Source organism: Eutrema salsugineum, unplaced genomic scaffold (genome assembly GCF_000478725.1).
Source record: "Eutrema salsugineum unplaced genomic scaffold, Eutsalg1_0 scaffold_17, whole genome shotgun sequence".
NCBI lineage: Eukaryota > Viridiplantae > Streptophyta > Magnoliopsida > Brassicales > Brassicaceae > Eutrema > Eutrema salsugineum.
Window position 1 is genome coordinate 329,568 of NW_006256852.1, and position 19,338 is coordinate 348,905.

General features: G+C 36.2%; 4 protein-coding genes across 4 annotated transcripts; 2 read left to right on the forward strand and 2 right to left on the reverse strand.

Moving 5' to 3' along the window:
• Window positions 1-1,650: 1,650 nt before the first annotated feature.
• On the forward strand, window positions 1,651-2,538 carry LOC112087585 (glutathione S-transferase T3-like). The gene has a single exon (XM_024157529.1). The coding sequence runs from the start codon at window positions 1,651-1,653 to the stop codon at window positions 2,536-2,538; it is 888 nt and encodes a 295-aa protein (XP_024013297.1).
• Window positions 2,539-5,216: 2,678 nt separating this feature from the next.
• LOC18020426 (G-box-binding factor 4) lies at window positions 5,217-6,518 on the forward strand. Its single transcript, XM_006403081.2, has one exon. It carries the CDS (start codon window positions 5,385-5,387, stop codon window positions 6,354-6,356), a length of 972 nt encoding a protein of 323 aa, XP_006403144.1. The 5' UTR covers window positions 5,217-5,384; the 3' UTR covers window positions 6,357-6,518.
• A 5-nt stretch (window positions 6,519-6,523) lies between these two features.
• LOC18020424 (glutathione gamma-glutamylcysteinyltransferase 1) lies at window positions 6,524-9,347 on the reverse strand. Its single transcript, XM_006403082.2, has 9 exons — window positions 9,225-9,347; window positions 8,662-8,818; window positions 8,338-8,576; window positions 8,023-8,186; window positions 7,898-7,949; window positions 7,482-7,709; window positions 7,194-7,383; window positions 6,839-7,122; window positions 6,524-6,710 (listed from the first exon to the last, which is right to left on the reverse strand). The coding sequence occupies exons 1-9, from the start codon at window positions 9,297-9,299 to the stop codon at window positions 6,624-6,626; spliced, it is 1,476 nt and encodes a 491-aa protein (XP_006403145.1). The 5' UTR covers window positions 9,300-9,347; the 3' UTR covers window positions 6,524-6,623.
• Window positions 9,348-12,527: 3,180 nt separating this feature from the next.
• LOC18020425 (glutathione gamma-glutamylcysteinyltransferase 1) lies at window positions 12,528-15,680 on the reverse strand. Its single transcript, XM_006403083.2, has 9 exons — window positions 15,470-15,680; window positions 14,811-14,967; window positions 14,495-14,733; window positions 14,253-14,416; window positions 14,097-14,148; window positions 13,763-13,990; window positions 13,330-13,519; window positions 12,968-13,233; window positions 12,528-12,813 (listed from the first exon to the last, which is right to left on the reverse strand). The coding sequence occupies exons 1-9, from the start codon at window positions 15,542-15,544 to the stop codon at window positions 12,727-12,729; spliced, it is 1,458 nt and encodes a 485-aa protein (XP_006403146.1). The 5' UTR covers window positions 15,545-15,680; the 3' UTR covers window positions 12,528-12,726.
• Window positions 15,681-19,338: the final 3,658 nt, after the last annotated feature.

Below are 19,338 nucleotides of genomic sequence, written 5' to 3' on the forward strand. Positions count from 1 at the left end.
ATGTGTATGTTACAATGCATTAACAAGCTGATTATGTGTTGACGATTAATGTGAGTCCATATGGCCTTGTCGAAGCAGAATTTCTTTTATTGGGTTCATATGAATGTTTGTTTAAACGTTTTCTGTTTGATATAAATGCTATTACAATCATGGCTTTGCCTTTATCGATGATTAACTGAATTGTTGTTGTTGTTTACATGATCGGTTTAGTATAGTAACTTGTTTAGATTATTGATGATGAACTGAATTGTTCTTGGTGTTTACATGATCGGTTTACTTGACTTTGCCTTTCTTATTTAGTTATTTCATAATATCGATTGTTATTTGTGTTTACGTTTTCATACTTTTACTAAATTGGTTATAATTTTTTTTTTTGTGACAGATAATGGTAAGCTATAGCAGCGAATCATCTGAGGAGATCCCGTACTGGACTTATGCGGATGGCACATACGACATACCAGAGAAGTGCTTCTGCGGGCGGGTTGTGAAGGTGAAAGCAAATGCAGCCGGTCGCAAGTACTATGCCTGCCCGGAATGGATCAACGAGGTATGCATTCTGTCTTCATGAAGTCTGTATTGCTTTGTTAAAAGTTCTTTTGGTTTGTGATGTGTCGTTTATGTTATTGCTAATGGTTTGTCATGAATGTAGGCTACATTGATCACATCCACCAATGCTGGGATGACGGGGTCACCGAACAGTTGGAGATCCTCGCGAGCAGGATAGAGCAGCAGAAGAACCTGATCCTCAGCTTTGATCGGAGTAGAAGCAACGTTCTCGATCCAGCCATAAGAGAAATCCGTGAAGAGCTATCAACGCTTCAGGGAGAAGTCCGTGAAGAGCTATCAACGCTCAAGGGAGAAGTCATTCGTTTGAAGGAGCAGCTTAGTACTCAAGGTGATAGTTTCCTGATACTGTTTTTCTTTTCTGTTATCGCAGCTATTGCCTATACGTTTAGGGTTTAGAAATGTCTCAAGTAATGTAGTTGGTTAGTGTTTAAGTGTAGTTTAGGTCGGCTCAAGTAATGTAGTTGTCTAATGGGTCTTTTATATTTTGTTTGAGGGTAATCTTTAATGGACTCCACAGAAACATGGTTTAGTTGAAGGCATATGGCTCACCGACTAAAGGTTAGTTCTCTTACAACTTGCCTGGTCGTCTTTAATATAGTTGGTAAATGGCTTTATGATGTTAGCTTTAGGACTGGTTATCAATGCTTGATATGACATTTTAGGGTTAGGTTGTGTGTTAAATGATATCTAAACTTGCTCGAAAATGTTGACAACTTGTTAGAAAACTTTAAAACCCTGTTTAAAAGACTCTCAACTACTATCCCTTTAAACGTAAAAGACACTCAGACATTAAGACACAATGATAAGACAGTCAACCATAAAATAAAAGACACTCAACCATATTTAAAAACTTAAATAACTATCTTCTAATTCATTCTACTCACTCTCTTCTTTCTACTTCATTCTTTCTCTTTTTCGTGTAACTTCTTCACTTGTTCGAATCTTCTCACTAGCTTGTTCATTCACTCTCTTTTTTCAAACTCCTTCACTATCTTCTTGCCTGTTCGTCTCTTTTTAAAACTCTTTGACTATCTTCTTCATTCCCTATCTCAACTCCCAACCATCAACTCTTTCACTCGTTCTATGGATTCCCAGAACTCTGTTACACCATCTGAAGGGTTTGTAAATCTGTTATCCAGTCAGTACAACACTGACACATACTCACCGTGCATAGACTTAGGATCATCAGAAATGCCTTCGTTTAGTACGCAAGGCACTGAAGAGCCAACTGAGAATGCATTGAAGAGGAAAATATGGTCGCCGAAAGAAGACTTGGTCCTCATAAGTGCGTGGCTCAGCACCAGCAAGGACCCGATAGTCAGGAATGAACAGCGTTTAGGTTCGTTCTGGAAGCGGATTCAGTTGTATTACAACGCAAGCCAAGATCTTGAGGGACTCCCAAGGAGAGAGTGGACTCAATGCAAGCAACGGTGGGGAAGGTTAAATGATCAGGTTTGCAAATTTGTGGGCTCATACGCAGCTGCGCTAAAGGAGAAATCATCGGGTCAGAATGACAACGACGTGATGAAGCTCGCACATGAGATCTTCTTCAATGACTACGGCATCAAGTTTGGCCTGGAACATGCATGGAGAGAGTTGAGGCACGACCAAAAATGGTGCACGAGTGGCAAAGCTCCGGATGGTGCGTCATCAAAAAGAAGTAAGGTGGAAGACTCGGCTCAGTCTTCAACCTCCATGCCGGCAAGCGACAATGACCATGGGGTCGAGGCTCGTCCGCCTGGAGTCAAGGCTTCTAAGGCCAGTGCGAAAAACTCAGCAAGTGTTAAAGCCGACAACAAGGACATGAAGGAGTTTTCTTCAATGTGGGAAATGAAACAAAGGGATCGAGAGCTGAAAGATAAGATTAGGGACAAGAGGATACTTGAGAGCCTTTTAGCTAAAACTGAACCAATTAATGAGATTGAAATGACACTTAAAACCAAGTTAATTAGGGCTATGTATGATCTTTAGGTTTGACATAAAGTTATTTTTTGTATGCACTTTGTCATTGTTTTTTGGTTTTGTCATTGTGTTTTGGTTTTGTCATTGTGTTTTGGACGTGTCATTGTGTTTTGGTTTTGTTTGCACTTTGTTTGCTTTAGGTATGACTATGTTTGGTTATCGGTTGTGAACTATGTTATGCTTTGGCTATATTTCAATTGCCGACCTTGTTATTTTGTTTGAATGTGTGTTGTTTTGATGTTCCATTTACTTGTCCGATTTACATCCTCATATAATTGTTCTGACCTTCACGTTTTTTTTTGGCAGGTTATGGCTGACACTTCCGTGACCATATGCACCAAAATTTGAGGGGCCATATGCTTTTGTTGTATTCTCTACTATCCACATATTTTCTGTTGTAATATAGACCATATGTTTCCCACTATCTTATTATTGCCACTCGTTTTAGCATCTCCCCTGTATTTATATGCTCTCAAACATTTGTATGTTCTCAAACTTGTAGTTGCAAACATCGCCCTTCCAATATTGCTCTAAAAAAACTTCATTCCTCTTTCCCATCAAAATCTTTCATTATCAAAACACATTCCTCTTTACTAAGCACAAAAAAATTCTACACATCTCTCTCTCTCTTTTATTACAAACACTTAAACACCTAAACATTATGGCATCTTCAAGCAATCGATTAGATGATCCGTATGAAGATTCAGTCGATGATGCACTAGATGATGCATTTGATGACATGTTCGATCAGAAATTTGATGACATGTTTGATTCTATGTTAAATCAACTTGCACAAAAAAAGCAAAAAAAAAAAAAAGTACATTGAAAGAGAGCGGGAACAAGGCCACATCCGATTATGGAACGATTACTTCAGTGATGATGCAACCTATCCTCCACATACATTCCGACACCGTTTTCGTATGAACAAGGATTTGTTCCTGCGTATTGTTTACCGCCTATCCAGTGAAGTTCCATATTTTCAACAAAGAAGAAATCCTACCGGCAGATTAGGTCTCTCCGCTCTACAAAAATGTACGGCAGCCATCCGTATGATGGCATATGGCACACCAGCTGATGCAGTTGACGAATATCTCCAACTCGGTGCTAGTACGGCCTTGTTATGTTTGGAAAATTTCACTGAGGGAATAATATCCTTGTTCGGAGATGAGTATCTAAGAAGACCCACACCTGATGATCTCCAACGCTTACTGGACCTTGGCGAAGAACGGGGCTTCCCCGGGATGATAGGAAGCATTGATTGCATGCATTGGGAATGGAATAATTGCCCAACAGCCTGGAAAGGAAAATATACACGCGGATCAGGAAAGCCGACTATCGTTTTAGAGGCTGTAGTATCACAAGATCTTTGGATATGGCATGCATTTTTTAGACCTCCAAGTACATTAAATGATATTAACGTTCTTGATCGTTCTCCCGTTTTTGATGACATGTTGCATGTTGAAGCCCCAAAAGTGAGATATTGGTTTAACGGTAACGAGTACCGTTTGCCATACTATCTAACAGACGGTATTTATCCGAAATGGGCTACTTTTATACAGTCAATTCATCTTCCGCAAGAAGAGAAAAATAAGTTATTTGCAACAGCTCAAGAATCCGTCCGCAAAGATGTTGAACGGGCTTTCGGCGTTCTGCAAGCTCGATTTGCAATAATTAAAAATCCAGCTCTTTTTTGGGATAAATAAAAAATTGGCAAGATTATGCGGGCTTCTATCATATTACACAATATGGTAGTTGAAAATGAACGTGATAGCTACAGTCTCGCCAATATAGAACAATTCCAACAAGATGACGGAAGCAAAAATTCGTATGTCGATATGTTGTATTCTACAAATAGGCCGACAAATGTCTCAAATTTAATGATGGCGAAACGAAACGAAATCCGTGACTATCGAATACATGAACGATTGAAAGCATATTTAATTAAAAATCTTTGGAATAAATTTGGTACTTCTTAAATGTGTAACAAATATTTAAGTATTTCTATATTTTAAGTATTATGTGTTTGTATTTTTTTCTTAATAAATTGTATTCTTTGATATTGTATGTTTTATAAAATTTTGCAATATATTGTATTCTTTTTTTTTTAATCAGTGGATTTTGATTTTAATTATAAAAAATTTCAAAAAAAATAATAATATTAAATTCCGGATAAACCCCATAAACAGATTCACTAATGAAACCTCAAACATAAGCAAAGTTCATCCCAACTTAAAAAAAAATTATTAATTTAATCTAATGAACCCTATAAAAAGGTTCACTACTGCACATGTTCTAAGTAAATTATATGGACAGCAAATATTGTTACTTACCCCTATGTGGATAATTATTATCCAACAGTTTTAAAATTATTATATTATAAATATTTTTGTAAAGATACTAACACACTCATTAAATTAAGTATAGATTTGAGTTAACGTAACTCAAGTTAAGTATGCACTAATGATAAAATGATCTAACAAATAATTGATATCAAGTTTCGCGACCACATCATGATGACACGAGACACAAGCTTCCCACGCGCAAATGTTAAAAACAAGTTTTGTCGTTTTCCAAAAACTCAGCGATTTTCAGTGAAAAAGTCTCACGCGCCAAACATTTGCGCGTGATCTTTCGAATTCTCTGTGCAGAGTCAATTTAGATGCAGTTTGGGAGAAAAATTAAACGGATCGAAAATTACCAAATCCGCTAGGGTTCACAAAAAAACCCTAAAATCTCGCGAGCTCAGGTTCTCGAGTGAATCTCTGTGTTCTCCGATTCCATTTCGAGCCGAGTCAAAGAAAACCGAGTGATTTTCTGATCCGATTCCGGCGAGTGAGGATCAACGGACTTCTTTCATGGCGTCCTTTAAGGTGCTACATTCTTCAAATTCTAGAAACTCGGATCTATCTCGTCGCATCCCATCTTCTTCTTCTTCCTCTATAAGACCTCAACAGTTCAGGCGAGATCCCATCGCCGATGAATCGAGGATTAGCGGCGGTTACGGCGGAAGTAACGACGGATACGGCTCTAATACGATGACGGTGGAAGGGATTCTACACGACGCCTTCGCATCGGATCCACCAGCGACTGACTCTTCACTCCTAGAAGCTTCGATAACTCTGATGGATACTCCATCAGCGCCGATGGAGATAACGACGGTTTCCGATCTCGATCGCGGCGGCGGAGGAGGAACGGAGACGCGTGGGAAGAGTGTCGATGAGGTTTGGAGAGACATCGTGTCTGGAGAAGGGAAAGGGATGAAGGAAGAGACGCAGGAAGAGATAATGACGTTGGAGGATTTTCTAGCGAAAGCCGCCGGGGGAGATTCAGCGACGGTGGTAGGGAACGGAGGAGGAGAATCCGACGATATGGATGTGAAGATTCCGCCGGAGAGACTCGATTACGGATTCGATCATTCAGCGCCGCCGCATAATCCGTTTCAGATGATTGATAAAGTAGAAGGATCTATCGTTGCGTTTGGGAACGGTTTGGATGTTTACGGAGGAGGAAGAGGAGGAGGAGGAGCGAGAGGGAAGAGAGCGAGAGTAATGGTGGAGCCATTGGATAAAGCAGCTGCGCAGAGACAGAGAAGGATGATTAAGAACCGTGAATCTGCTGCTAGGTCGAGAGAGAGGAAACAAGCTTATCAAGTTGAGTTGGAGTCTTTAGCAGCGAAGCTCGAGGAAGAGAATGAAACGCTTTCGAAAGAGATTGAAGAGAAGAGGAAAGAGAGGTACAAGAAGCTAATGGAGTTTGTGATTCCTGTAGCTGAGAAACCGCAGCAGCAACCACGGTTCTTACGCAGGATTCGATCTTTGGAATGGTAATAATAAAGGTATAGACTTTTTCATGCTTTTTTTTAGGATTCAAGGGTTCTTTGTTTTGTAACTAAAACCTGTTTGTGTGAGAGTGGATTCATAATCTACTGTAGAGAGTGTGATGAACATGGTTAATAATAACTTAAATATTATATAGATTTGCATATGTTACATAGTTTTCACTTCTTGTTTTGATGAGACATAGGATGAACACAACCTCTCTCTCTAACAGAGTTTTGAATGAGATCTGAGAACAAATAGTTTTGAGAAATTGAATTAAGAGAGAATAGCAGTGAGGTCTTCATCTTCCTTGTTCTCTTGGCAACGTTTTAGCAGAAGAAGTTGGCGTCGAAGATGCGATACCTGTAACCCGAAATTCACAAGAGTTTATGTTTTAGTTGAAGAGGTAAAATCTCAGACTCAACTCAGGATTCATTTAACAAGTCCTGAAGACTAGAAAGTGTGTTGTGATGATGATATTTGGAACTTACTTCTTCGTGATGAATAGTTGAGATGGCACTAACGGAAACGAGGCTCTTCATTTTGCTCTGAAGAGCTTGGTCTTTGATCCCAAACCATGTCTGTGGAGGTAAAGCCATCAGAAGCGCGGTGAACACATCGTTTCCTGATGGGTACTTTGCTTCCGGACCATAGTCACTGCCTTTAGGGACAGGCTGCGTCGACGGCACCAACAGGTCAACCTCCTGTTCACTACCGTCACGAACCACGATCCCAGCTATCACCGTGGCTTCCTCCACGCCAGAAGGACCAGGACCTTGATGGAAAAATCAAATTACTTGAGTAGATGAGAGAAAGTGAAGCCATTTCAGGAACCAAGATCATTACCTTTGATGCATTTCACAGAGGTTTCGCGGCAATATAACTCGTTTGACGAGCTTCCAGATAAGATCTCAGCTCCTTGGCAACAAGCCTTTGCAGCCGCGTATGACAGATTATCTACGTAGCCCACCGAAGTTAAGAACTTGCAGACGTGCTCGAACAGTTCAGTCTCATGCACTTGTGTCAGCTCATCTCGCTGCAAGAGATTAGATATAAAATCAGGAAACTAAGATTTTGAAAGGATTTACACAAACTAACAGTTCAAAGGAGGAGTCAGGCAAAAGCTACACTAACCTTTAACTTTTGCCTTGATTTCTCCTCAGTGCTAAGATTTGGTTTTGCGTCCTCTGTTCTTCGGATCTCAGCAACCCATTTGATGAATGTGTTGAAGTTTGAAGGAAGCGACTTGAACACAACTGATAAGATTTTTTCAACGGTATCAACATGTTGTGAACTAACAAGACGAGGAACGTCTTCTTTCAGATACTTGACTATGCTCATCCAACTTTCATCCTTGCAGCTCTGCAAAAGACAAAAGCTAATTGTGTCATTGATCCAATATTTGTGGAAGAGATGTTTTCATTAAAGTTTGAGGCTGAGAAGGGAATCAAATTCACATTTAAGTAAAAACAGTTTGCATAAGAAAGAAAGTGACTGAGAAGAGAATGAAGAACAGAGTATAGTTGCAAAACACACTGCATCGAACATACCAGAGTATAGAGCAATCCTGGGTCTTTGTGGGGTCTAGATATGAGCATGAACCTGTAAACAAGACAGAACATCACCAGAACATGTTCTATAAAACGAAGAAAACATTAAAAAGTGAGTTAAGTACCCTCTACGTTTCCCTGTAGACTGATCAATGCTGTCCATGGCTTCCCAAAGAAGCTTAAGAGGAACCCAATGAGGGGGATACTTGAAACGTGCAACATCAAGAATCAAAGCCATATCTCTCTCAGCATTGTAACCACCTATAGGTGAGAAATGACCAGTCCCAGTCTGCGATAAGATCTTGTTAGAATCCTCTGATCAACAACACTCGAATTCCCTTGTCCGTTTTCAGACTTTGTTATGACCTAATTTGTGAATGAGCCTTAAACAAAACATTGTAGTGCAAAATGTCCACAGTTATATGCAGAAAGAAAGTTACCTGCTTAAATACTCCTCTATCGTACGTTGAGATCATATGGCATTTCTCAGAAGTGGAGCATGTGACTACAAATTTGCGGAAATCATCAATGGTGCTCTGATTTGTGCGGAAAGCTTCCACTTTTGCTCCTGAACAGTGAGCCAAACACACAAGTTTTCCAAAAGAAATCCCTTTTTCCTTCACTATCTCTAGTGGCTCACAGCAATCCAGCATTGATTCATCAAACCATCTCCAAGACCCTTTAGCAAGAAAAGAAAAGAAATGTTGTCTCATTTTGCTTACTATATAATAAATAAAATGACTAGAGCTTGTGGCCTAGTATACCTTTCCATTTACGCTCGGAATCAATGGAAAGAGCATTCAAAACTAATGAAAGGCTAGCCAAACCAGAAAACGCAGGTTCTGACTGCGTCTGGAAATAAGAACTCAAACTGAAATATCCTTCCATAGTTCCTTTCTCAACCGCTTCCTTGAAGATTTTCTGCAACAAACAAAAAATAAAAAGATTGGCATGAATGTAAAATACAATAAAATTTGGGCTTCATTTCTTCATTTTCAAACCCATAGAACACAAATAAGACCCAAAACTTTGGATATTCGAATTAAATTTGTAGCAACATATTCGAAAGTTTGCATCAAACTGAGAATGTAGAAGAAGAAAATCATCTTATTGTGGTAACTGTTTTGATGAATGACTCGTTGTGAATCTTTAGTAATGTTGGTACGTACAATTGGCTATATATCATTATCCTTTTTATTTAGTCTTATAAAATGATGATTGTTTTATGTCTCTTTGTTTTTTGGCTTAATTTAGTAAGTAATTGCAGCGAAAACCTGATTTTGCATCTGAGAACCCATGAATCTAAAAAAAAAAACTTGATCCGTACCTTGCCTTCTGCAGAAGAAAAGTCAATCGCCGGAGGAGAAGGAAGAGATCGCCGATACAAACTCGCCATAGCCATTTTTTTCACGGATTACTTCGAGGATTTTAGTAATATGTAGTAAGAAATTACAACAGAGAAGAGACAAATTGTGATGGAGAATTTGAGAAAGGAGGAGGAAAGAGTTTACGAATTTTCAAGGTCAATGCTTCTCTTTTGTCTCTCTCACCCGTTAGTGACCGCGTCAATTAGCTGGTCCAGTTTAAATTGGTTTGATTGTGACTACTTGTTGATTACATTGACATTTTGCATATTTTAATGTAACGTTTATATACGAAATGCTAATGCATAATATCAAACGCTTATAAGAGGTTATCTTTTGACTTTTAGAGTTGAATGAGGTTTTATAATTTACAAGATTTGATGAATAATCGGAGGGTCAAACCAAAATACTCGGTTTAAGAGTCTGGAGTACCAAACCGAATCGACGGTGGTGTATTGCATATTGTGATATGGATTTTCTCATTGTGATTTAAATCCACATTAATCCAAATATTTCATAAGTCGGAGGATTCATGACCATGTCAGCACTTACTTGGATTAGACGTTTATGAAGTATAATTTCATATTTTCATGCAGGGGCGGATTTAGGTTATAAACTTTTAGTGTGACCAGGTGTATTTGTCTCTATAGAGTAAAACATATACAGTAGAAACTCTATAAATTAATATTCGATAAATTAATAAATTCGATTAGTTAATAAATTTCTTTGGTCCCAAATTTATGTTTTGATTCAATTAATTTCTTTATAAATTAATAACTCTCTAAATTAATAAAATATAAAAGTCCTAATGTTATTAATTTATAGAGTTTTTACTGTTATTCGGAAATGTGACCAAACTTAGAAGAATTTTGTTGCTGTATAGTGATGCCAATCTGTTTATAGCTCATTTTCTTCCCATCTACACAAATGCACTTTTAAAATTTTCAAAAATAACGAACTTTGGTTCCATTACCTTTTAGAGAGATTTGAAGTTCTATGGAAACAAATAAAAACAATATTTCCAACAAAAAGTGATATTTTAAAATAGAAATTAATACAAAGAACTAGAAACTAAATCTGGAAAACAGGCTTGGAGCATGAGAGACAGGCTCAAAACATTGGGAAAAAAAAAGAGAGAAAGAGAAAAAGGGACAATATAGCCACCTTAGGTGGTGGTGGTGGTGGTGGCTTTGAGCTTGATCACGAGAGCAGCTTATTCTTTTGAAAAGCTTTCCGCTTGATCACGAGAGGAGTCGCATCATCTTTGACCTTGCTTGGAAGTGCTTAATTAGCTATGCTGAGTCAGGTGAAAAAAACATTAACATAACACATATCACCATCCATAGCTAAAACAACCACCTTAATTAGCCAAATGAAACTAAGCCTTAATTAGCCTATTAATGGATAGATTAGAGAGAGATCAAATGAATGAATGGATCGATACCTTGACGGCTTAGACGACATCTCTTCTTATTATAAATAACTTCTTGTGAGAACATATGAATTGATATACATTATTGAAGAAATAAATTTCAATTGCAAAGGTATGAAAAGTAGTAAAATAAGAACCTTAAGATCATCAAGCATGGCCTGATCGACGCTCATACCATCCCTCCAAGGACCTCACAAAAACGCAGAATTGGTTCGAATCTTCTATCATTGGGCTGACAAAGACATCTATCACTGACTTTTCAAGTAAGCATGTGCCTGATGGTTTTCTGTTTTCGAGCAAGTCAACGTCAAAGAGCATCGCAGCTGCTCAAATTTTAAACATTGTCAATGGTTGCCTGTTGTCGCAGCCATTCTTCAAGACGATCATTCTGTCGGCTTCTGCTTTCATTTCTCTTGTTGGCAACTCCAACAATGAATCATTCTGTTTCATCACTTGTCTTTTCTGTTCAGATACACCAGTTTTGAAATGCTTCTTCAGGACTCTAATCGCATTTTTAGACTCTTCAAAATATTTTTTCTATCAAAATGCATTGATTCAATCTATTTTTTTTAATCTATTCAGTTATGGTTTTCAATAGAGTTTAAATCTATCCACAATCCACTGTTATTTAATGACTGATTTTAAATTGTTTATAAAAGCATATTGTTATTGGTTATTGTATTTACAATTTATTAATTAATGAAGTTTGAAATCTTATGTTATTTAGTTAAAGATTTGAATAGACTAATAAAAGTCTTAAGTTATTCATCTTTGACAGATTCTTACCATTGATTTCAAGTGAAAGAGTTCTAACTGAATTTGAAACTAATTTTATGTTTTATATGTGTTTTTAGTTGTTTTTTTTTTTATAGAATTCAATTCTATTAGAATTCAAATAGTGTTATGGTTGACTCTCTATATATACTGCCACATAATTTTAACTTTAAAATAATTTATATACTTTAAATTCTAAATGAGCTAAAAATTTTCAAATCTGATCTACTTTAAATTTAGCGATGTTGATTTAAACTTATACAACCAATAACACTCCATTTGTTTTTTGTAGTAAAACACAACCATGAACTAATCGCATAAAATAAGAAAATTATTAATCATTAATCTGCTACTTGAGTGTTTTTAGCACAACTGTTAATATATATAATGATGAGATTATAAAATGTTGATATGTATTTAAGATAATATTCAGAAGATAAATAATTTATATAATATGTTGATCACAGTATAATATGCAGCACCACCTTAAAAAAAAAAAATTAACTGTTGTGAGAGTGAGTGTAGGAGTGGATTCAGTCTTGTTTGCTGCCTTTTAATTGCAATGCTCGCTTGGCGGCCATCAGGCTTGCAATGCACAAACATTTTATTAAGGTATATATGTTTCATGAACTCCACAACACAGTGTTTTCAATCTTTCTAAGCCCACCGCATGGCAATTGAAACTGCATGTCCACTCATATTCACTCTCATAAAGAAAAAAATGTCTAAAACTTGACCAAGTTGCTAAACACATAGCCGATATGTCATTTTTCATAATCACACCTGACCTGTGTGCACGATAGTTGTATCATCTGTTCAGTTTACTTGGGCGAGCAGAGGCAAAGACGGTAAGATTTTTTTTTTGGGAATTGGGCGAGCATGAGGTTGTCCGATATTTCCGTTTCAAAGCTGCTTCTGTAATTTATGGACGCTAAAACAAATATATTTTTCAATTTTGTTTTTGTACTGACAGTTTCTTGATTTGCAAGGATACATTTTGGTGGTTGGCAAGCTAATGTAAGAAACATTATAAAAAGAAGAAGCTTAAGAGTGTGGTTCATAATCTGCAGTAGAGTATGTGGATGAATAAAGTTGAATAACTTGTAAAATGGATATGTTACAAATCCCTCTTATTGCAAATAGAGTTTCAAACATACAGAGAACAAAAGACTCTTAAAACAAGTAGGGCTTTAGGTTTGAAAAAAATCTGGAATTCAAATGGGGAAGAGACTAAGAGATTAAATTTTTGAATAGATGAATTAATAAGCAGGAGCAGCAAGATCTTCCTCTTCCTTGTTCTCTTGGCATCTTTTTAGCAGCTGAAGTTGACGTCGAAGATGCAATACCTGTGATAACCACAAATTCACCATGTTAAACATCTTTAAATTCCACATTTTCTTTTTAGCTATATCATAAAGTAAAGATTCATTTGCTTGAAGAGGTAAAACTCTCAGACTCAACGTTCCTTGACTTAAATCAAAGTATAAAGTCATAAATTACCTCTTCTTGAAGCATAGTTGGGAGGGCAGCCATGGAAATGAGCTGTTTCATTTCTTGCATGAGAGCTTGGTCTTTGATCCCTGACCATGTCTGTGGAGGTAAAGCCAACAGAAGCACAGTGAAGACATCGTTTCCTGCTGGATAATTTGCCTCCGGACCACATTCACATTCAGTTTGGGTAGATGGCACCAATAGATCAACCTTTTGTTCACTCCCGTCACGCACCACAACTCCGGTCACCACCGTACCTTCGGTTTCTCCAGGACCTTGAATAGAGGACAATAAAGAAATTTGAAGAGGTGACTAAAAAGGCAAAAAAGAGAAGTCAACTTACTGTAAGAATCAAACATAGTGACACATACCTTTGACACATTTCACACAAGTTTCTCGACAACAGAACTCTTTCGATGAGCACCCGGACAAGATTTGAGCTCCTTGGCAACAAGCCTTTGCAGCCGCATATGTCAGACTGTCTTCGTAATTCACTGAAGATAAGAACTTACTGATGTGTTTGAACAGTGCAGTTTCATGCACTTCTTTCAGCACCACTTGCTGCAATAAATTAAGTTGAGATTAGAGACATGTAAAAGTCAAGATTGTCCAAAGAATAGCTCAAGGAGAGACAGACAACAAAAACTTCCTTACTGTTATTGTGTCTCAAATAATAACCAACATCTCTATGCAAAACAAAATGCAATTACATATTTTTTCATTAGTCAGTGTTCTTCAAAAGGATGTTTACTAATGCAACTTTGGGTTTTGGTAACCTTTTTGAAGACTCTATACGGAAAATACCTTTAAGTTGAGCCTTGATTTCTCCTCTGCGCTGAGATTTTGGTTTGCGTCCTCTGTTATTCTGACCTCAGCCACCCATCTGATGAATTGGTTGAAGTTTGATGGAAGTGACTTGAACACAACTGATATGATTTTCTCCACACTATCAACATGCTGTGAACTTACAAGACGAGGAACATCTTCCTTCAAATACTGTGCTATGCTTATCCAGCTTTCATCCTTGCAGCTCTGGTTTTGTATATAAGCAAAATCATCACCGATCCAGTTTGGTTGAGCAAGTTTTGTATCACCAAAATAACAATGACATGTACTAACTATTAAGTATATGACATACCAGAGTATACAGCAAACCAGGTTCTCTGTGGGGTCTAGATATAAGCATGAACCTGAGAACAACACAGAAGAATAGCAGTCCATGTTCTGTAAAGACAATTACATCCATGACACAGTAAGAAACCTAAGAATAAGCTAAAAGAAAATGAGTAAGTACCCTCTACGTTTCCCTGTTGACTGATCAATGCTGTCCATGGCTTCCCAAAGAAGCTTAAGAGGAACCCAATGAGGAGGATACTTGAAACGTGCAACATCAAGAATCAAAGCCATATCTCTCTCAGCATTGTAGCCACCTATAGGTGAGAAGTGACCAGTCCCAGTCTGCGATAAGATTTTTGTTAGAATTCCCAATCAACAACACTCGAAATCCCTCACCGCGCTTGCAGAAAAGGAAGTTACCTGCTTGAATACTCCTCTGTGATATGTCGAGATCATATGGCAATTATCAGAAGTGGAGCATTTCACTACTAGTTTGCGGAAATCATCGATGGTGCTCTGATTCGTACGGAAAGCTTCCACTTTTGCTCCTGAACAATGAGCCAAACACACAACTTTCCCAAATGAAATCCCTTTGTCCTTCACTACTTCAAGTGGCTCACAGCAATCCAGCATTGATTCATCAAACCATCTCCATGGCCCTATTTGAAGAAAGGGTATGAAATGTTAAAAACCCATCAGTGTATAAATCTTCATAGTATAGTATAATCTGACATACCTTTCCATTTTCGTCCAGGATCAATAGAAAGAGCATTCAACACAACTGAGAGACTAGCCAAACCACAATACGCAGGCTCAGACTGCGTCTGGAAATAAGAAATCAACCTGAAAAATCCTTCCATGGTTCCTTTCTGAAGCGCTTCATTGAAGATTAGCTGCACGATTTTCAACAACTCAGATGAAAACAGCAACTACTTTTAAGACAGTAACCAAGCAACACAGATTACATTGACAAGTCTAGTCCCATGTAATAATAAAAAGCAACTAAGCTGGATTACTTCTTGTAACAATCAACTGTGTAAGTGTGGCTAAAAAATCCCAGAATTTGGTATTGTTGTTAATTCCTGAATTATTTAACTGGCAGACATATTCAGATCTCACTAATCACTGACCAGACAAGACAGAAACCTGACCATTTCTAAATCTATAACATTATGTGTGTTCTTCTGATCTTGTCGGAATTTCAATTGACCCACCAAAAATATCCACGAATAGTGGAAACAAAACCCAAATCCAGCAGGCTAATATTGCAAAACAGGATCTCTTGAGAACACAAATCAAGAAACAGTAGATGACGAGCAAGATTTACGAAAGCAAAACCTAAAAAACCTAAATTTGCATCCCGAAAATTCATAAATTCAAAAACTTGATCCGTACCTTTCCTTCGGCTGAAGAAAAATCAATCGCCGGAGGAGAAGGAAGAGATCGCCGATATAAACTCGCCATAGCCATTTTTTCACGGGTTTCTCAGAGGGTTTAATATAAAGTTACAGACTTGCGGTGGAAGATTCGTTAGTGGATTCGAAAAGGATGCGCAAGAGAACTTTTTCACGAACTGTTTTTTCAACTTTCGGCGTGTGTGAGATTCGAAAAGGTGAAGACGATTTGTATGTATACAGAGAAGAGACTCAATTATTTGAACTCTCAAAGTCAACGCTCTCTCTTTCGCTCTACGTCGGTCAAGTCAAACGTGAAAAGCGCGACAAAACGACGTTAGTGACCTTGTCAAAACCATCCGGTCTGGTTTGGTTCGGTTTAATTAGTATTACTGGTACATTACACTATGTAAGGTAAATTTGTACGAACTTGATAATTATTCACTTATTAGGAGATTAATTTCGTTAATATTGATTCAATTTTATTTTATTACAGAGTTGGATAAACTAATGGGTCCTGATGTTTCATACTCGGTTCGGTTCGGCTTAGAGTTCGGATGGCCAAATGGACTTGGGTCACTTGACGGCGTGTAGTCACCGTTAGTCTATGGTCAAAATTGGCGCGAGTGGGGAGACATCTTGAACCGGTCGAGAGGACTCCGGTTTATTTGTACCGTAGCGTTTCATTTGGTTCCCAAATCACTTCGAAATAATAAAAGAGTTTGTAACAAACTAACCCACTTTCTTAGTTAAAGTTACAAGTTAAATGACTTTATGTAGGAAGGGGACTTTTTCAACTGTTTATTGCTCGTTTATGCCAAAAATACCCTTGTTATTCCACAAACATTTTTAGACTTTCTCTTTCTTCTTTTTCTTACTTCTTCTCTTTTTTCTTCATTCACGTTTTTTCTTCTTTTTTTCTTAAATCTAATTTATATCATCATCTTTTCCATTCTCACTGATCTCACATTAATTTAATCTCTTCATCTCTAATACTTCATCTTCTTCTTCTTTTGCATCTCTTCACCATATCCAATATATTCATATAAAAAATATTATATTATAGATTGAATCATAAATTTAATTTTCAAACTTTGAAATTAACAATTTTTGTTCATGAACTAAACATAATTTTTTAATTTTGTGATGTACCCAGAATCTCCAAAAACCCAGATAAAATTCGGCTATTAATCCACACAAGAGTGATATGGACAAGTAGACGTGGATATCATATTATGGACATTCATATATTCATGCATGGACGGTCTCACATGGATGACGAGTTATGGACAAATGTGTATTTGTATTTGTACTAACTATGCTTTTTGTAAAAAACCTTCAGTATTAAACTAGTATTGTTCACACAAACGTGTCCATACAAAATTTGTCCAAACTAACTTGTCCACTAATACATTAAAGAGTCTAAGATTTAAGTTATTTAACTATATGTGTATGAACAAGGTTTAGATCCATGATAGCTTGTCCATATAAACATGTCTATTAAAATATATTTATTAATCAGATCCATGATAGCTTGTCCATACACACATATCCATTAAAACATATTTTACGTTTTACATATGCTTCTCTCACGCATTTTATCGAACATATTGAAGGCGTTTTTTGCTTTCAAATATTTTTAATGAAATTAGAGAAAAAACTATATTAGATTTTAACAATTACGATGTTGATGAATTAAAAGAAAAAAAAAGGAGAATTTATCAGAAAACAAAATTATAAAACCGAAATTTAAGAATTTATAAAAAGATTTGTTTATTGTTGGTGTATTTGTGAGAGAGAGGTTAACAAAAAAATCGATTTTGTAATAATTACAGGTAAAAAGGTTTATGAATTGTAAAGGTATGTAGGTAATTTTGATCATGTTAAGTCACCAAATAGCAGGAAGTCATTAAGTTTGTAATATAAACTCAGAAAATGGGTTTGGATGTAATAATTTCATAATAAAATACTATTTGATTGAAGTCTTGAATAAAAAATATATATATATTTCCAGATTATACAAGTGTTACGATCTATTCGACTTGTCAATTACGTGTTGAAACCTTTAAATATTGAATCTATGACTATGATTATACAATTACTAGTTTTTGTTTATTTATTGGAAAAGAATTTTGTTTTTTTTTGGCTAAAACTTGTTTTCTAAAAGATGTTAGTTTGTTTGACCAAAAAAAAAAGGTGTTAGTTTCTTTTTACGGATTTTGTGTTGAAAAGTGAAAACTGAAGAAACATGATGTAAAATCATGTCATTCGATATTGGTTTGTTGTGATCGTCTCATTTCCTCATGTTTACTTTTCTCATATGCCACATTGTTCTGATTACAATATTTCCGAAATTGAATAGAACAAAGTAACAATGCACGAATTTTACGAATTTAATACAGACCCAAAATGTGTAGTCTTGGATTTGACTGGTTGGAGCGATAGATGAAGATTAATTGCCGTAAAATTTAGTTTGAAAAACTTTTGAATTATAAATTTTTATGGTTTGAAGAGAAAACAAAACTAATATTCTTATCTTACCAATCAACCACACAATAAATTTTGTGATTTTCAAGTAAACTCTTGCAGTTTCAGTTGTGTTTGTTGTAAAAATTGACCATATATTCAATAATAAAGTAATTTTGAATCAAATAATTCAGTGTTCAGATATCTAATACCGTTTACTTTTGAGTATTTAAGAGTTAAAAATACTGATCACTCATTAGTCATTTCATCTACAACTAATTTTAACAACTTAATTTTTCTGATATATTTCAATTTACCAATAAAAAAACAATACCTTATGTGTATATTTTTATTTCCAGCTGGTTGTATTGTCCTGAGAGATCCCTCTATCCCAACCAAAGTGGGCCACAATGCTTTAGATATGTCCGGATTTTCCAATTTGCAGCTCTGGCTCTTTCCCGTGCTCTGCTCTCAACGTAAAATTTCATAAAAATAAGTACAAAATATATATTATTAGATGAACAAAACTAAATAATATATAGACAATTAAAGAACGCAACCAAACATTTGAGAAATGTACCGAAGGCCATTCAAGAGGTTCTTCTTCATGATTTTCTTCTTTTTATTATAGACAATAAATCACCAACAATCAAAGAAGAAGGAAGAAAAATAGTGTATATTTTAACCCCCAAAAAAAACTTTCAATGAATATAGATCGTCAAGAAGATAAAAGAAGTGTTGAGTTAGAAAGGGGAAAAGCATACAAACAAAAAAGAAAAATGAGAAAAAGAAACAGATTTTTGTTGTTGAAAAATTACAAAGACATGGGCAAAAATTAGCAACAATTATTTACCTATAAGAAGAAGTTGAAGAGTCATAAAAATTCCATGACCTAAGATCAAAGAAATGGTCAAAGGATAAGCAAAGATTTCGGTGTTGATGCTGTTAACTTCAATGCAGTGATTCCAAAACTTTACCTTTGAGAGTCAAAATATTCTGGTATCACCAATAAACATGAAACAACTTCAGATCAATGCATAAATTTGCCAATTGTTTAAATCACCAAATTTTGTCCACCGCTTACTCCAAATCCAACAATGCAAAAGCACAAATTTTTTTTTAACTGATCAAACAAGTTTATAAACAAGCTTTACAATGCCCTTAAGGCACAGCACATACCACGAGAGACCGTAAGAAAATATAAACATAATATTCTGTATTTTAATTTAAAGACGAAAACAGGAGATCGAATATAATAAAACCCATGTTTCGGATTTTCCAGTTAGTATTCAAAGTATTGTCCTTTTTTGAAACTCTTTCCATGTGGTTACGAAAGTTCATAGAAGCGTAGACCAACAAAGAACTTAATGAGTTTTAGAGGATCAAACACACGAATTCAATTCT

What these genes read in the sequence shown, in the direction of transcription:
- LOC112087585 (XM_024157529.1), top strand. Translation starts at nt 1,651, where the DNA reads ATGGATTCCCAGAACTCTGTTACACCATCTGAAGGGTTTGTAAATCTG.
- LOC18020426 (XM_006403081.2), top strand. Translation starts at nt 5,385, where the DNA reads ATGGCGTCCTTTAAGGTGCTACATTCTTCAAATTCTAGAAACTCGGAT.
- LOC18020424 (XM_006403082.2), bottom strand. Translation starts at nt 9,299, where the DNA reads ATGGCTATGGCGAGTTTGTATCGGCGATCTCTTCCTTCTCCTCCGGCG. An exon ending in TTTCTTCTGCAGAAGGCAAG is followed by an intron (nt 8,819 to 9,224) that starts GTACGGATCAAG and finishes TGTTTGTTGCAG; the next exon opens with AAAATCTTCAAGGAAGCGGT. An exon ending in AATCAAGGCAAAAGTTAAAG is followed by an intron (nt 7,384 to 7,481) that starts GTTAGTGTAGCT and finishes AATCTCTTGCAG; the next exon opens with CGAGATGAGCTGACACAAGT.
- LOC18020425 (XM_006403083.2), bottom strand. Translation starts at nt 15,544, where the DNA reads ATGGCTATGGCGAGTTTATATCGGCGATCTCTTCCTTCTCCTCCGGCG. An exon ending in ACAGAGGAGTATTCAAGCAG is followed by an intron (nt 14,417 to 14,494) that starts GTAACTTCCTTT and finishes ATCTTATCGCAG; the next exon opens with ACTGGGACTGGTCACTTCTC. An exon ending in TCAACAGGGAAACGTAGAGG is followed by an intron (nt 14,149 to 14,252) that starts GTACTTACTCAT and finishes TGTTGTTCTCAG; the next exon opens with GTTCATGCTTATATCTAGAC.